At 47.7% G+C, this 18,520-nt stretch overlaps 1 protein-coding gene across 2 annotated transcripts in view; it reads right to left on the reverse strand.

Moving 5' to 3' along the window:
- Positions 1-18,520, reverse strand: part of PUF60 (poly(U) binding splicing factor 60) — a 54,858-nt gene that overhangs the window by 12,658 nt on the left and 23,680 nt on the right. The window contains exons 2-4 of one of the 2 annotated variants that reach the window (XM_054018258.1): positions 6,317-6,412; positions 4,478-4,567; positions 3,393-3,443 (exon numbers count right to left, since the gene is read on the reverse strand). In XM_054018258.1, the coding sequence (XP_053874233.1) occupies positions 3,393-3,443; positions 4,478-4,567; positions 6,317-6,412 (237 nt within the window). The remainder of the gene's footprint in view (positions 1-3,392; positions 3,444-4,477; positions 4,568-6,316; positions 6,413-18,520) is intronic. The other variant, XM_054018259.1, reaches the window with a different exon arrangement.

Here is an 18,520-nt window from a genome sequence, read left to right on the forward strand (position 1 = left end):
TCCCAATCCTCCCACCCTGGAGAAGCCAACATTCATTACTATCAGCTTCCCCTTCCTTCCACTGGTTGCATCAGGGGTTCCCAAACTGTATGCAGGCACAACCCCATTTTAATCTATTATTTCCTGCAGAGGTTCCTGACTGTGGGCTGTGACCCCATCAGCAGATGGCGTTGTGGTGATCCCTTGTGTACAGAGGATGCCAGTTTGCGTTTTTATATATTTACTTTTTATTTTTTACAGTTACCTTCACTTCCCCTCTAAAATTGGCCTTCTTCCTTGATTGTGGGACACTGGCATTTTGGGGCTCTAGTAAGATGTTCTTAAATGATTCCTAATCATCATTCACATTTTTCTGATTCAATTCTTCCTCCCAACTGATCTGGCTCATAATTGTTTTCAGCTTTGTGAAATTGGCCCTATTAAATGCACCAATCATCTATATTATGGTCTGGACTTTATTCTGCTTGCACATTATAAATGTGATCAAGCCATGATCACCTGTACTTAAGCTACCATTAATTTTTTGTTCTGTGATCCGTTCCCCTCTCTCAGTTAGAACAAGGTCTCGTACAGCATCCCCTGTGTAGGCTGCAATATGTTCTAAGTTAGGGAACGGTCATCTAGAATGCTTAGAAATTCTAAGGATGTTTCTATACTGGCAGCACAAGACCTCCACCATATGTCACTTAAACTGAAGTCCCCCATGATCACACAGCTTTTATTTGTACACATTGTAATTAGGTGCATAAGGAAGCGGTCATCCTATTCCTTAGTGGGCTTTGGTGGTCTGTAGCAGACACCAACTAGTACCCCACTTGTGCTTTATCTGTCTTCTTCTGAGTTATCAGTGACTCGCAAACAGCTAATGCCATTTTGGACATAGAATGCCCCTCCTCCTTCCCATTGATTGTAACATTCCAGTTGGGTGAACCAACCCACCAGGTTTCAGTAATACTAACTAGACTAAGTTTATGCTCATAAATGAGCAATTCCAGTTCCTCTTGTTTGTTACCCAGGCTCCTAGCATTGGTGTATAGGCAATTAGATAATTTCTTCTCTTCATGTTCTTTGGTTCCTTGATTAATTTTGTTTCAACATCTTGATTTTGTGCTGAGTGCTCAGATCTTCCCTCATTCTAGTCTCCCCTTTTGCTATTATTTTAGTCCTCTTCTTACTACTCTAGCCAGCCTGAGGCCCATGCCCCAGGCATAGGGATTTTCCACACCTTTAAAGATGTGTACACAAAGGGGGCATATTCTCTTCTCCTCCAATGATACCTGCCACAGAGACAAGACTGATAGTACTAGCCCTTTCCCAATGGCAGCAACCCTCACCGTGGGAAATCCACATTCTAAACCTGCTGCACAAGCAGGAGACTCCAGCAGCAGCAGGAGTGAAGTTCTGAGAACCCATTTACACTCCTTTACGTTATTGATCTGGGCCACCAAGCTAGGGTAGAGCTGGACTAGGATGGTAACAGGCACCTGTGGAGTAGTAGTAGGAACCTGCAGTGCAGTGAGTTAAGGGAAAAGGCAGCATATTCTTGTGAATTTAGCGCAGGACCAGGTGCCAAGAATGTGCATGTGAATCCTGGTCCTGCCCCTCTGTAGCTGTGGGCTGGGCACGTGACCTTTCCGCTTCCCCATCTGTAAACAGAGGCTAAGGATTCCTCCCCAACCTCCAGGTGGGCAGTCAGTGTTTGTACGTATAGACAGTGCTGTTAGTTAGGAGCTACGGAGGATTATTATTAAGGACAAGTTAACATGCACCTTTTCAGGATGGAGCTCAAAATGAGGGAGGCGACATGCAAAGCACCACTGTTTTCATCTGCACTTTTGATGCAGTTATGCAAGGAAACTGCTTGTCTTGGTGAAGTGACAAGGTGAAACCTTGCTCGGTAACACTCCAGCAGGTAGAGGGCTGCTGGACAGGGAGCTTTGACTATGGTCAATAAGACGTTGTAACAGGAGTCTCAGGCTGCACTTCCCTCACATGTGGGCCTTGTGGGTCCTGCCAGTGGAGACTGTCCTGTTCTTAAGGTATACTTGCGCTCCACACTCCCAACAGGCATTGAGATAAAGCATTTGGCGGGGAAACAGGGATCTTAATGACATCGAGTTCACAACACCCCGTGATGGCTGATCCAGGGCAAAGCCTTGACTTCTAGCCTTTCTGTCCCTCCAACAGCAGGTGCTGGCTCCTGGCAGAGCGAGGCTTTTTTTTTAAAAACATGATTTACACAATACTAAGCCCATGATTAATCTTGAGGGCCCTGTTAACAAAGACATCCTCTATCATTATTACATGTTTTCATCTCTGTTACCCAACTGTGCATGATGTGGCTGCAAAATACAGTTTAGCAGAATGAGTGATAGGGGAGATCAATAGTATCTAAATTAATTGATAAAGAGGGTGCTTGGGCAACATGGGTCAGGAACTGGCCGTGCTGCCTTCAGGCAGAGATGGCGCTTCCTGTCCCACTCCAAGCTTACCTCCCCCCACCAATGCTATTTTGGCTCCCCAGCTGACAAGCTACCTACCGTGGCAGCGTTACAGAAGGGAAGCCAGGCAGATCTAGTTTTAATGCTTCTTCCCCTTGCAGCACTGGCCTCCAGGTTGCATTTTACACCACCCAAAGAGATTACATTTCAGCTAGAAGAGGAAACATTTAAAGTGACCTTTGCATGAGGAGAGGGGGGTTTATAGCCCACGTATGCCAGTGCCCCATGTGTCTAGAAGGGGTGGGGACAGATGATCCCAGGTAAACCAGACTCTCTGTGGGGGTAGATTAGAAACTTCCAGCACTATGGGACTGCACTGCTTTTCTTTGAATAACTCTGTTGTTCTTTTTGCTCCAGCCCTCATTGCTTTACTTGAAATACGTGCCAAATTCCCCTAGCCTACAAGTATGCACATAGCAACAGAAGTCTCACATTTGGTCTAGGATATGCTCTGAAAGCCTGTAATGCCCCAGTGCTCCCCAGCACCATAGCTACCAGTCTCTGTTCTGTGTGCTGGTTTCTTAACAAATTGCCCATTTGTGAGTTACCTTGGCAGTTACTTTTAGGTCAGGACCTCAGAACTGTAGCATCCCTAGAAAGGTGGCTCCCACAATTTCACAGGTGTTCAGAACTGCTTGAAATCTAAAGCTCTCTTTGCAATTGACTCCAGGGCCCAGGGTGCCAGTGTCACAGCAGACTGTACCCAGCCCAAGGTCTTCCTTTGGGGAGTTTACACTTTGTCTCAGTTTGTTGTGCTTGTCCATAGCAGGTGGGTATGTGGGAGGGTTGTGCTGGGTTTAGTTAAGAGCATTGTATTACCACTAAATACTTCCCCACTCTAGGCCCTGACTAAGACAAAGTGCCCAAGAAGAAGTGAATATGTCTATTGACCGATTGTAAAGGTGAGAGAGGATCTCCAAAGCCCATTGTCACTGCTGCCATCTGAAAGACAGTAAAGACAGAGTTCAGTCTGTTGGAGCTGAGCATACTACGGCTGTTTGTAAAAACTCAAGCAGAGAGCGACGGCACAGGGAACCTGTGGGAGAGGCCTCTCCTTCCTTGCCCCTCACTGCCCGGTCCCAAGGACTGTCCAGCGCTGGGACCCTGCAGATGCCAGTCCCACCAACTCTGGGTAGGGGTGTGCTGCTGCCACTGCCTCAGGAAGCAGGGTCTTCTCCCAGGGGGGACTCAAGGCAATAGTAACCTCTGTAACCACTGTCGTTGATTCACCCCCAGCAATTACAAGGAGCCCCTCATCTAGAGCAGCCGCCCAGAAACATACACAGCCCTGAAAAGCCAGAGCTGCCTAATGCGGCTGGCACATCCCCACTTCAACATTTTTTAAACATACACAACCCCCCCAAATCATTATTCTAGGCTCCTTAACCTCAAGCAGGAGGCAGCGAGCTGTATATAAGGAATCTCAGAAGGAAGGGGGGTTTAAACAGCAGCAGAGAGGTCTCCTAGGACTTGGACAATCCTGCATTAGCAGGAATAACCAGCTGGAGTTCTGAGAAAAATCCACAGAGTCCATGGTAGCGGTGACACTGCCAGCAAAGCCAGAGAGACAGGCACCATCTCTTCATGGGGGAAAGGATGGTGAAAGGATACTGCTCCCAGTAACCCCAGACACCACCTTAGCTTCAGGTTGACAGTGGAACTCACCACAGATGCTTTGATTTTCTGGCAACTGAAAAAATTATCTAGCCAGCCAACAGAAGAGGAAGCATTAGCTTCTCTTCCCAGGGCAGTTTGCTTTCTTGGGGGGCAGGGAGGGTAAGCGTATGTATGAGGACAGGAGAGGGATTTCCTTGACAGGGCCGAAGACAACATACTTCGATTTCACTGCGGAAACAGAAGTGCAAGTACCTGGCTCCAGGCAGACCTCAGGGCTGTGCTCTGGTTCTAAGTGCATAAAAGGCTCCACCTTGTGGGGAGAGTAAAGGCAAGGGGATGAGCCCAAAGGGATCTCTCACCTGCAGGTTAGTGAGTTGCTGTTGCTGGTGGGCGATGGTTTGCTTCACCAGCACACTCTTGATACTCTGCTCCATCGCATACTTCTTTGCCTGGAAGGAAATACAGTCTCCATAATCACAGGGCACAGGACTCCACAAGGCGCCAGGGACGGACATTTAACTTCATACAACATTCCCCAGAACCCCACAACTGGCTGCCACTGGTGCTTTCCAGTGCTCCGGCCCCAAGCACTAAGGCACTTTTCATTAGTCAAGGGCCGACAGCTTACTATGATCTTGGTCAGCATCTTGGAGTTGTTCACCCTGAAATACAGCACAATGCTTGAGCAAGGACTGGGTGGACTCAGAGTCTGCAGCAGGCGCAATGTTAGGAAAGCATCATGCACTACACACTCAGCATTTCCCTCTTCCTCCCTCTGCCCCTCAGCTCCCATCACTGCACCTTACCTGCTGAGTTGAGGGCAGGACAGATAGTCTCCTTCAAGTCCTTTCCACTCAGAGAACATCTGGACAAAAGGTTCTACAAAGAGCGAGGCAGCTCCTATTCCCCATGCCCAGACTCTGCACTGAGCAAATCCCTTCCCTTCCTTGTCAGAGTAGGCCTACACTATCTTGGTAAGCAGGAGCTGTGGGTCCTTCTATATACTCCAGCTCCCTCCATCAGTCCCCTGACCTGTGGCTACAAGGCTGAACTCTTTTTCCTTTACCCAGCCTTCTACCACTCTGGAAAACACTGAGCCTTGCACATCCAATGATGCTGAGATGGAGGCTCCTAATCAAGGGGTCACTAATACCCATGGATGTGCCATGCCCAGGTGACAGGACGGACAGATTCAGCCAACCCCACTCAAAGGCACCTGCTTTCCATTGCTGTACGTGTTTGGGAGGTGCCGGGGAACGGCAGGCTCTAAACCGTGGATTTGAGGCGGGTGCTTCGGAAACCTGGAAACGGACAATGGGATTTACATCTGTCAGCTATGGAGTAGCCAGAGGAAACGAAGCCGTTTCACACTGCGAGCCAAACACAGACACACAAGCAGCTTCAGCATTATGGGAACATTCACACCAAGCCTACAGAGAACAATGGCATACCTGCCTCACCAGAATCTGGGAGACACCTAGCCCACAGCTCCCACCTTCCCCTCCATTCCCAGCTCTGCTCTGCTCTCCTCTCAGCACTTCAGACATCACCCGTTCCCACTAGGAGCGGAAGCCAGAAGTCAGCAGTAATGTCCTCACCAGCTGCACACACAGAATCCAGAACCAGAGATCAGAGTTGGGATGGACTTGTTCTACAATTAAAATAGCTTGGCTCCAAAGGGATGAAATAATCTTTGCAGTATATTAAAGATCCCCTTATTACAAAGGGGCAAGTAATTAGTTGCCAGAGAGCACAGGAAAGGTAGAGAGATTTTGCAGTGTGTTCTAGCATGAATCCTGCAGAGGATTCAGCTGGAGCATTTCTGGAATCTATTAATTGTTGAGTCCAGGCTGCACCTGACAGGGACTTTGGGGCAGCAGCATCTCATCATCATTGGGATCAGAGAAACCTCTTAACAAGTTTAAGATCAAGCTGTTATCTATTTTGATCTCAGCAAGGTTGTTTTTTTAAACAAATATATCCCATAATGTTCCCATGCAGCTACTAGGAACTCACAACTAAGAAAAAACATTTCTTGGGCATGATTCTAAGAGCTCAGGTGCAGGGACAGCGCAGTCAGTATCCCCTATGTATTCCTGGCAGGCGGGTTCCCCACCTGGTGTTCTCCCCTCTGTGGCAGCAAGTCTGACACTAGCAATCAGGAAGAGCTAAAGAAAGGCCACATGAGGGCCACTCACCTTCTGAAGAGCTTCCTGCTGTTCCGGGGTGAGAGGAGGAAGCCCCAGCTTAGCTGCTGTGCTTTGTCCATTTTCCAACTTTATGGACTCAGTGCCCTGGAACAGAAAAACCACCATGAAGTCTGCCGGTGTTAAAATGGCCAGTTTCCTTTCACAGACACACACAGCCAGCTCCGCTCCAGCAGTCCAGAGCATTCAGGTTCAGAAATCACAAAGTCAGAAAAGCCCCCTGCAGGGCTCAGACCTACTAACATGTAACCTTTTTCTCAAAGAGCCGAGCCACCTCCCTTGAGGAGTCTCCCATCAGCCAGGCACTCTGCTAAGCATTCCAGATACGCAGCCTACAATTTTTCTCATGCCTCTAATCCTAACTTATTTTTGAGAGGGGGAACGATTCCTTTTCTGAACTCTCACGGTCATCTCCAAGGCTCGCACCCCTGCTCCCTATCCCCAAAGTCATATTGAGAACATAAAAAATGGCCATACTGGCTCAGAGCACTGGTCCATCTAGCCCAGTATCCTGTCGTCCGACAGTGGCCAGTGCAAGATGCTTCAGAGGGAATGAACAGAACAGGGCAACTTATCAAGTGATCCATCCAACGTTGTACAGGCCCAGCTTCTGGCAGTCCGAGATTTAGGAACGCCAGGGCAGGGGGCTACTTCCCTGACCACTTTGGTTAATAGCCACTGATGGACCTGTCCTCCATGAACTTACCTCATTCTTTTTTTAACCCAGTTATAACTTTTCACTTTCACAACATCCCCTGGCAACAAGTTGCACAGTTGAGCGTGTGTTGTGTGAAGCAGTATTCCTTACATTTCTTTTAAACCGGCTGCCTATTAATTCCATTGTGTGACCACAAAACAAAAGGAACCAGGAAATTTTTATATCTTTTGTAGTTTCCTAAACGGCACATGCTGTTCTAGATGTCATCACAACAGGGTGCACTATCACCTCTATGGTATATATTACACACATTACATTCCATCCCATCCCCAACAGACTTGGATTTTCCATTGCCTCTTGATGTTTCAGACCCTTTGCTTTCCACAGAATTCCCTGTCCTGTGTCACTAATGGGTTAATTATTCCTATTATGGTACGCAGACAAGGCTGCCCAGAGGAACCTGCTAGTGATCTTGTTGGTTTGGGAGAGGGGATTCAGCGGCCTCCATGTGCTTTACCTGGGCTTCTGTTGACCTCTATATACCACAGGTTCTTACCAGACACTGCTCAATATTGGTATTTATTTATATTTGCTGCCACTCAAAATGGGATCATCCTGAAGAGTATGATAATATGAAAGCTTTTTGTAGACAGAACTCCAATCTGGACAGCTACCAACGAACTGAAAAGGGCGAATGTTAATATTGTATGGGATGATTAGCTGAATTGCATCGCACAATGGAAGACTACAACCCCACCCGTACATTGCATCTCCCACCGGCAGGAAGGCCCTATTGTCCTAACTGCTCCCTGGTTAACACCCTGTGCCACTATGCACAGAACGGGGTTCAGGGAGACCACACAAGTATTAGCTGGGAGTGCGTCAAGAATCAAGCTTGCAGAAGGCAAACTGGGGTGGGGGTGAAAAGAACAGACAGCAACTACCTCTTCCACTCTGACCCTGACAGAAGAATTCAAGAAACACTTCAGGTTTGGAGGCTGCTGGCAGTACGGTACCAACTGTGACAAACATACCCAAGGGAATGGATACAATGGCAGTGACTCAGGGCTGGTCTTTGTGACAGATGGGGCAATTTCCTGAAATATCCTTGGGAGACCGTATCGAATTAAGATTAAATATTTTTGTGGTCCATTGTATTAAAAGAATGGTTTATGTATTATTGTGGGTTGGGACTGTATGTAACCTCTCAAAGAGGGAGATGTGACTCAGACATTAAGATCAGAAGGGACCATTATGATCGTCTAGTCTGACCTCCTGCACAATGCAGGCCACAGAATCTCACCCACCCACTCCTGTAATAAACTCCTAACCTATATCTGAGCTACTGAAATCCTCGAATCATGGTTTAAAGACTTCAAGGTGCAGAGAATCCTCCAGCAAGTGACCCATGCCCCACGCTGCAGAGGAAGGTGAAAAAACCCCAGGGCCTCTGCCAATCTGCCCTGGAGGAAAATTCCTTCCCGACCCCAAATATGGCAATCAGCTACACCCTGAGCATGTGGGCGAGACTCACCAGCCAGACACCCAGGAAAGAATTCTCTGTAGTAACTCAGATCCCACCCCATCTAACATCCCATCACAGGCCATTGGGCATATTTACCGCTAATAGTCAAAGATCAATTAATTGCCAAAATGAGGCTATCCCATCATACCATCCCCTCCATAAACTTATCAAGCTTAGTCTTGAAGCCAGATATGTCTTTTCCCCCATTGCTCCCCTTGGAAGTCTATTCCAGAATGTCACTCCTCTGATGGTTAGAAACCTTTGTCTAATTTCAAGTCTAAACTTCCTGATGGCCAGTTTATATCTATTTGTTCTTGTGTCCACATTAGTACTGAGCTTACATAATTCCTCTCCCTCCCTGGTATTTATCCCTCTGATATATTTATAGAGAGCAATCGTATCTCCCTCAGCCTTCTTTTGTTTAGGCTAAACAAGCCAAGCTCTTTGAGTCTCCTTTCATAAGACAGGTTTTCCATTCCTCGGATCATCCTAGTAGCCCTTCTCTGTACCTGTTCCAGTTTGAATTCATCCTTCTTAAACATGGGAGACCAGAACTACACAGTATTCCAGATGAGGTCTCACCAGTGCCTTGCATAACGGTATTAACACCTCCTTATCTCTACTGGAAATACCTCGCCTGATGCATTCCAAGACCGCATTAGCTTTTTTCATGGCCATATCACATTGGCGGCTCATAGTCATCCTGTGATCAACCAATACTCCGAGGTCCTTCTCCTCCTCTGTTACTTCCAACTGATGCGTCCCCAGTTTACAACAAAAATTCTTGTTATCATTCCCTAAAAATACATGACATTGCACTTTTCACTATTAAATTTCATCCTATTACTATTATTCCAGTTTACAAGGTCATCCAGATCTTCCAGTATGATACCCCGGTCCTTCTCTGTATTGGCAATACCTCCCAGCTGTGTGTCATCCACAAACTTTATTAGCACACTCCCACTTTTTGTGCCAAGGTCAGTAATAAAAAGTTTAAATAAGATTGGTCCCAAAACCGATCCCTGAGGAACTCCACTAGTAACCTCCCGCCAGCCTGACAGTTCACCTTTCAGTATGACCCGTTGTAGTCTCCTCCCCTTTAACCAGTTCCTTATCCACCTTTCAATTTTCATATTGATCCCCATCTTTTCCAATTTAACTAATAATTCCCCATGTGGAACCGTAACAAATGCCTTACTGAAATCGAGGTAAATTAGATCCACTGTGTTTCCTTTGTCTAAAAAAATCTGTTACCTTCTCAAAGAAGGAGATCAGGTTGGTTTGGCACGATCTACCTTTTGTAAAACCATGTTGTATTTTGTCCCAATTACCATTGACCTCAATGTCCTTAACTACTTTCTCCTTCAAAATTTTCCCCAAGACCTTGCATACTACAGATGTCAAACTAACAGGCCTGTAGTTACCCGGATCACTCCTTTTCCCCTTTCTTAAAAATAGGAACTATGTTAGCAATTCTCCAGTCATACGGTACAACCCCTGAGTTTACAGATTCATTAAAAATCCTTGCTCATATGAGAGATCTGGGGGGGAAGATCTAGGGGGAGACGAATGCAAATCCCCACTTCTGGTTAGGTAGGGTTACCATATTTCAACAATCAAAAAAGAGGACGGGAGGAGCCCCGCCCTAGCCCCGCCCCTGTCCTAGCCCCGCCCCTGTCCTGTCCTAGCCCCGCCCCTTCCACTCCCTCCCACTTCCTGCCCCCTCAGAACCCCCAACCCTCCCCCCCACTCCTTGTCCCCTGACTGCCCCCCAGGATTCCACCCCCTCCCTAAGCCTCCCTGCCTCTTGTCCCCTGACTGCCTCCTCCTGAGACCTTCCCCACATCCTAACTGGCCCCCTAGGACCCTACCCCCTACCTGTCCCCTGACTGCCCCAACCCTTATCCACACCCCCACCCCCTGACAGCCCCCCCCCAGAACTCCTGACCCATCTAAACCCCTCTGCTCCCTGTCCCCTGACTGCCCCCTCCTGTGACCCCTGCTCCTAACTGCCCTCCAGAACCCCACCCCCTACCTAAGCCTCCCTGTTCCTTATCCCCTAACTGCCCCTTCCTAAGACCCCCCCAATACCCCACAGCACCCTACCCCCTACCTGTACCCTGACTGCCCAAAACCTTATCCACCCTCCCCCAGAAAGCCTGCCCCGAACTCTCGACCCCCCCCCCCCGCTCCTTGTCCCCTGACTGCTCCCTCCTGGGACCCCTGCTCCTAACTGCCCTCCAGAACCCCACCCCCTACCTAAGCCTCCTTGTTCCTTATCCCCTAACTGCCCCTTCCTAAGACCCCCCCCCCAACTGTCCCCCAGGACCCTACCTCCTACCTGTACCCTGACTGCCCAAAACCTTACACCCCCCAACCCCCAGACAGCCCCCCCCCGAACTCCCTGACCCATCCAACCCTCCCCCCTGTTCCCTGTTGCTTGACTACCCCATCCCCACCCCAGAACCTCCCTGCTGCTTCTCTGGCCCCCGGCCCCCTTACTGTGCTGCAGAGCAGCGCGCTCAACAGCGGGGGAGGGCAGCAGGGTCGGAGCTCCAGACGAGCGATCTGTGAGGGAGGGGGAGGAGGGGAGTGGTGTGGTGTCAAGTTTCAGGAGAGAAGTGCAGGAAGGGCTCTGGCTCTGGCTGTGGGAGCCCCGGCTGCTCTGTAAGCCGTGCGCACGCTCTGCATGGGGGGGGGGGGGGGGGGGGAGGAGAAGTCCGGACATTGACAAATTCCCCCCGGACACTATTTTTAACCCGAAAAAGCCGGACATGTCCGGGGGAATCCGGACGAATGGTAACCCTAGGTTAGGTAAAAACTCAGCCCTTCCTGCCTTGAGGAGCAAGTCATTCTCTGCTGATCAACTGTTACATGGGGACTAGATCAAAAGCCCAAGCTGTATAAAGGAAAAACTGCACGCTGCCCCATCCACAGGCACCGCTCCTGCAGCTCCCATTGGAGCGCGTAGGAGCTGGAGCGGGGCCATGCTGTGACTTCTGGGAGCTGCGTGATGCGGCCCCCGACCCAGCGCCCCGGCTGCCCTACACCTCCAATTGCCAGAAACGGGACTGGACAACAAAGGATGAATCTCTCAAAATTGCACTGTTCAGTTCATTACCTCTGAAGCATTTGGTACTGGCTACTGTCAGACAGGATACTGTACTAGATTGGTCTGATTCAGTATGGCCGTTCTTATGAGACTGGGACAACATTGTCAAACATGGGAATTTATGCTTGCAGACAGAAGACTCTATTCCATAAATTTGAATGTTCAGAAGGAAACATGCCACACAGGATTAATTCTACACCAGAAGCTCTACAAAGGCACCTTTTTAACTCTCTCACAGTCAAAAAGGAACCACCTTAACTTTTGCAGGCCTCTGCTCTCTGCATCCTTCAGAGTAAGAAACTAAACAGATGAACTCTCTCCATGATAAGCCAGCAGCACCAGAAAGCAACACATCCCAAGCAACCTTTCACTAGAGTATTTCCTAGCTTAAAGCATAAATCATTTGTAACCAGAAAAGTCACTTTTAGAATAGCAGGATGTATCAATTAAACTCAAAGAGAGAAAGCAGCATCTTCCTGAGAACTCTTCTTAAACAACTAAGAAGCCTTCTCAGAGGAGAATGTGTGTCTTGGCCCTTCGAAGTTGAATGAGAAACCAAGGTTATAAAAAATAATTGCCGTAAACATTTTTGAAGAGTCCTCCTAATTAACTGCAGCAAACATGACAGTCTCTGAGAGCATTCCATAACCGCCAGCAAAGGTCTGCACGCACTGAAACAAGAGACATCAAAGATGCACCAACTGACAAAGAGAATAGAAAGAGGCAGATAATTATGTCCCACCCCCCAATCTCTCCCTTCTACAGCAGCAAACAGAAAACAGTCAGTTGTTACTCTGCAGCAAGTAACTATGAGTCTCTGTACAGGAGGCAATCATACTTCTACTGCATGCCACCAGCACTGAGGAATCTGACGCATTTCACACAGCCCTGTGTTGTCCCTCAGGACCGCTCCTCCCAAGTGCACTTTGCTGTAACCAAGGAAACTGAAAGCAAGACCCTGAAACAGAAATGTTAATGGATCAATAGAAGGTTGTCTGCAGCCTTTGCTGTACCCATTGGTACAACTTGAACCCATTGTCTAAACTTTATCTTGCTGCTACAGCTTTCACATTACAGAACTCCTCCATACTGGACTTGTGACAGGCTGACAATATCATGCAATATCCCGAACAAAGATTATGGAACTAAAATGAGCTTTACTGAATTAAGTAAATATTGAATTAAAGTTAATAACTGTGGGGTACATTGTATTAAAATTGCAGTTAGTATGTGGCAACTTTTCTAGTAGTGAGGGGGATGCTAATGTACTTCCTCCATTATCAACATTTGAATATACTCCTCCTTTTCCCCCCCAGGTACACATATACTAGTTCAAACTGGATTTCCAGGGACTGACAGACAAAGGAAGGATTTTTGGATAAATAACCTGGTTTTAAACTGGCTCACGGTCTTCTTCCTGATCCAGCAAACCGACAGGATTTCTAGTCCACAGAGGGCCCCAATCCCTTACGAAAGGGTTGGCCTACTGAGGCCCCATAAGACTGTGTGCTTGTTCTGAGCTGAAGCTATGAAGAATTTGTAACCACAAGGAATCACCCCTTGGGTGGAAGGTCTGAAAGAACTGTTCCTGTCAGAATCCATGTTAGGGTGGGGTGGACTCTGGTAAACTTACTACCATGCAAGTAGGCAGGTTCCTTTATTATTCTGAACACATTTTTTCTGTAATGCTTTTTTACCATAAGAATAAAGTAGGCTCACATAGGAAGTGCTGTGTGGTATGTTATAACTGTAGCAATTACACTGGTTATCGTCCCTGGAGAGAAAACGGGCAGACTGTCTTTGTTGGGAATAACATAGTGAAGGCAGGAACTGGACAGCCTGGAAATACCACGCTCAAAAGGGAGAGAGACACGGATCTCCACTCAAAAAGGTAACAGCTGGGGACCTGAAGCCTGAGAGTGGATGCCACTGCTGAACCACTGAGCGGAAATACGGGTGCAGTTTCCCTGACCTGTGACAGGAGGTTTAACATCTGAACCGTTTGAAGACACATTTGACTAAACAATGGTCACAACTTCTCAACCTAGACTAGGGGCTGCCACCCATCCTGACTCTGGCGGATTTGACTTTGGCGTACTTGCTTAGGCTGAATTTAGAACATTTTCATCACTAACCAATTTCCCTCTATGTACTGACTCACTGCAAACAGATCCATTCATCTCCATGGGCTTTCCCCTTTCCTGAAGCTTCCCCCGCTCGGCCCCTTGCTGTGGAATATCAATATTTAATATAATCTTGCTAAATACATGGATTTTAGAGCATTTTGAAAATTAAAAGCTCATTGCTTGTGGTGTTGGCATACGTGCAATATATTGGGAACCCAGTGATCAAATGACCCCAATTTTGCACAACAAATTCTACCTGTGGCCCTAATGTAGCACAGCAATATTATGGTGACTGTGTAGTAACTGAATTTTCATTTTGACGGGGTGAAAATGGTTGACAAAAATTCTGCTTTTTGGGTTAGTCTAATTTTTAAATGGCTTGTAGTTTGTGCATTGCTTGATTTTTCTACAGCAGTTTGTGGGGGGAAATACTAGAGGGTCACACATTTGGTTCCTCATTTAGGCAGAGCTGTTTGTTATCCAACTTTTCAAGTGCAAATAGCACCTGGCTGGGGGATTACAGCTCAGCCTACATAAGCAATGAAGTGCACAATCCTTGAGTAAGATGCTGCCTGTGCAATGTGTAGGCAGCAGCAAAGGATGCCAAAGCTTCTGGGCCTGATGTCTGTGGAAATCCAGCATTGCCATTTTTCATCAAAACAAACAGAACTGTGCCCACCGAGATACCTAAAACATTCCACAACATTTTGCAGTTGGTCAGCTGCAGTTTTCAGAAGTTATTGCGTTCTGTATGTATAAACAGAGAAAAGCAGAGTTTTGACTGTAAGGCTTCACTTCACTTGGTCAATAATTTGAGGTTTGCGATCACTATTTTACAAGGGCGGTTTGACTGAAAATGTGCTAGTATCTGACATTTCCTTCATTCAGCCTTCTTTTTCCAGGGAACTACAATACTTAGAGGAGTTACATAGATAGGTGAATCCATTCTTTGTGTAGACTGGATGAATTATGGTGGAAAGTTTAAACGTTTTCTGCAATTTTCATAACCCTGTGTTACTGTTTTGATTGACAACAGCATCTTGTCACCACATTAGTCAAAAGTGGCTCTTTCACCAGCGCTGGAATGAGGCTCTTTACTACGGGTGCCTTTCCTGACACTCAGCAACCTTTCTGATCAAAATATACTTGTGGTAGCCCATGCTCTGGAGAAGGACCACTGCTTCGTTCTGTACTAGCTGTAATTTTCTGAGGGACGACGGTATCATGCCCAAGTAAGTTTCATTGCTGTCATCAGTCCAATCAGCTTTTACTAGTATTGCTGTGAACTTGGGTAACTCATAAGGGAATGCCAGGGTTACATTTTTCTGCAGCTTGTCCCTTTAAGGACTGGGGCTGTGCTGAAGAGGTCAAAAGGGATCACAGCTCTGGGGAACAGACCATAGTTGCAGCAGAACATGGTATGCTCCAGAAAGACTAAGCCACAGTGGGCCTTGTGCAAGAACTATGGAAGTGTTTGGGCTTTTTATTCTGTTAATTCTAAATTTAATAAAATGCTCGTGTTTTAAGCCATCCCTGGTCTGGGGATGCCAATTTGGCAATCCAGGCAGGAGAGGCTGAAGTGCAAGGATCTAACCCAGGGGTCCCCCATGCGGTGCCCGAAGCGCCATGGCGCCCGCCGGGGTGTCTAAGTGCGCCCGCATACTGGCCGGCGGACGAGCATCCGCCGAAATGCCGCCGAGAAGCAGCAACATCCAGAGGCGTCACTGCCGAAATGCTGCCAATTTTCGGCGGCAACGCCTATTGACGGCATTTCGGCGGCAACGCTTGTCGGTCCTCCGTGGCGCCAGACAAAAAAGGTTGGGGACCACTGATCTAACCTCTCCAAGAGACAAACCTACATAGAAGCTGCTAGAACAGTCATTGCAGAAAATGCTGCCAGAAAGTAACGCAAACAGAAGAGGGATTTTGTAAGGAAGTCTTCTCTGGTAACAGACAATGGAGGACAGAACTGAGTGACCAAGGGGCATATCTGAGTATCTTCAGTGCCTCATTTCCAAAAACTTTGGGGAATATAAGTGGAGAAGAATAGTTTGCAAACACTATAGCTGGCAGAGAGTTAAAGGACCTTCATTATGGAGATGGGGGACTCATATCAGCTTAAGGACGAGCATTTAAGAGACATAAGTGATTCTCTGGACATTTCTGGGAGAGATGGCAGTAAAAAGCCATTTTGCTTTAATCAAACATAACAAACCACATAAATAGTGAAAAGCATGAAAAGTTAGCAGATCAGGGATTGTCTACATCAGCCGTTCTCAAACTTTAGCAACCCAAGTACCTCCGTTTTGTTTTAAAAAATTTTGAGGACTCCCACCACCCCCACCGCTCAGCCTTGCTCTGTCCCCTTCCCCGAGGCCCCGCCCACTCCATCCCTCCTCCCTCTGTTGCTCACTATCCCCCCTCCCTCCCTCATTTTCACCAGGCTGGGGCAGGGTTAAGGTACAGGATGGGGTGCGGGCTCTGGCAGGGAATTTGGGTGCAGGACAGGGTGGGGTGCAGGCTCAGGGAGGGCATTTGGGTGCGGGCTCTGAGCTGGGGCAGGGGTCTGGAAGGGGTGTGGCGTTTACCTCAGAGAGCTTCCGAAAGCAACCAGCACATCCCTCTGGCAGCAGCTCTTAGGCGGGGGCAGGGGCTCTCCACGCACTGCCCCTGCCCACAGGCACTACCACCGCAACTCCCATTGGCCGCAGTTCCCGGCCAATGGGAGCTGCAGAGTCGGCGCTCGGGACAGAGGCAGTGCGTGGAGACCCCCTCCCCCACCAGGGGTTGCAGGGACGTGCTGGCTGCTTCCGGGAGCTGCGGAGCCAGGGCAGATAGGTAGCATGTTCCCTGGCGTCCTGGGGGGGAGGGGGAGGAGTTTCTCAGTGGGACCCACGGACCTCCTGAAGTACCCCCGGGCACCCCCAGGGGTCCGCGGATCCCAGTTTGAGAAATGCTGATCTACACTACTGAATCTAAAAGATATTTTACACCGCAGTGCCACAGCAAAAGAGAAGCCAACTGTGGGTATGTCTACACAGCAAAGAAAAACCCGTGGCTGACCTATGCCAGCCGACTCAGGGCTTGGGCTGCAGGGCTGTTTCACCGCTATGTAGACTTCCCGGCTTGGGCTGGAGGTCGGGCTCTGGGATCTTCGCACCCTGCAGGGTCCTAAAGACCAGGCTCTAGCTCAAGCCCAGATGTCTGCACAGCAATAAAACAACCCCACAAGACCAAGCGGGCTGGCACAGGCCAGCCATGGGTTTTTCTTTGCTGTGTAGACATATCCTGAGACAACTAGGGACAATTCAGAAACACTGTGCACAAAAATTAAAGTTACTTGAAACCATTTCAGGAGAGTATGAAGGAAATTAAAAGCCAAGCCCCTGTGAAAATCTGTCACCCCCATCCTAGAAAATAGACCCGTTTTACAAAGTACTTTAAAACAACAAGATAGATTGGCAACTGCCTACAAAATGACAGGCTAAGCCTATGAAGTTTGGTTTATCAAACTGAAAGTGGGATTGCAGAGGGGAACAACTGAGAAAGATAATGGAAGCTGTCATCATAGTAGTTTGGAAAAAAATCTTGAGTTCCCTTATTTCATTCATTCAGATGAATAAGGGAACTAAAGGCAAGTATCCTTGAAATCAAACCTGTGAAAGATGAAATTAACATATTCAAGCAAGCTGTTCAGACACTTGACAAAAGCCCTGATTATCATATGAGGAGATGTGAAGATAGGCAGCCCCAAGAAAAAAAGATGTGCAAGCTGCAGGCAATCTGGTAGAGGCAGAACCATCATGGTTTCAGATGGGAGAACAAAAAAACCAGTACCAATCAGGATGCCATGCACAGAAATGTCAATCCAGAAACTGGCCAGAAGGGGAAACAGCAGAGGGTCACCCCTGCAGAACACGGAGTAACTGTAGAACTTTGGAGTCCCAGAGTCAATCTCAATATCATGAAGGAAAACCACAAAAGAATGGAGAAAGCTGACTGCCCTCCGCCTAATTTAACTGGAGGGGCCTATATTTCCTATCAAATACCCAAATAGCATGTTATAGTATCTAACTTAGGGCTTGCCTACACTTACAATGCTGTAGCAGTGCAGATGCACCACTGTAGCACTTGAGTGAAGACAGTACGTATGCCAATGGGAGGGTTTCTCCTGTCAGTGTAGCTAATCCACCTCCCCGAGAGGCGGTAGCTAGGTTGATGGGAATCTCTATTGATCTAGGGCAGTCTACACTAGAGGTTAGAGTGGTTTAACTGCGTCATTCAGAGGTGTGGATTTTTCACAGCCATGAGATACTTTGGCAGTGTAGACTCAGCCTCTTTCAGCACTAAAACTTTAGTCGTTCGGGGTGGTTATTTTTTATGGCCAGGAGAGCTCTCCGATAAAGTGTGACTACAGTGCCCATATCACAGCGCTGCCGTGGCCACGCTGTAACGTGGGCAGTGTAAGCATACCCTTAGTTATGCCAACCTAATGTCCTAGTGCAGACCAGACCTTAGTTAGAAAAACATGTAGGGTGCAGCGTTGCTTCAATAAAATAAAAACTCAAGTCTTATGTGACATGGAAGCACAGATCTGCATAGTCTCGACTCTGTGGGTGGAAAATAACCCAATGATAATGGGGGACTTCAACATAGTCACTTAGAACATGTCGCCTAAGGATGAGATGCAGAGATCAAATGTCTAGACACCATTAATGACTACTTCTTGGAGCAGCTAGTCCTGGAACCCACAAGGGAAGAGACAATTCTCAGT

The sequence above is a fragment of the Malaclemys terrapin genome, chromosome 2, assembly GCF_027887155.1.
Source record: "Malaclemys terrapin pileata isolate rMalTer1 chromosome 2, rMalTer1.hap1, whole genome shotgun sequence".
Classification (NCBI taxonomy): Eukaryota; Metazoa; Chordata; order Testudines; family Emydidae; genus Malaclemys; species Malaclemys terrapin.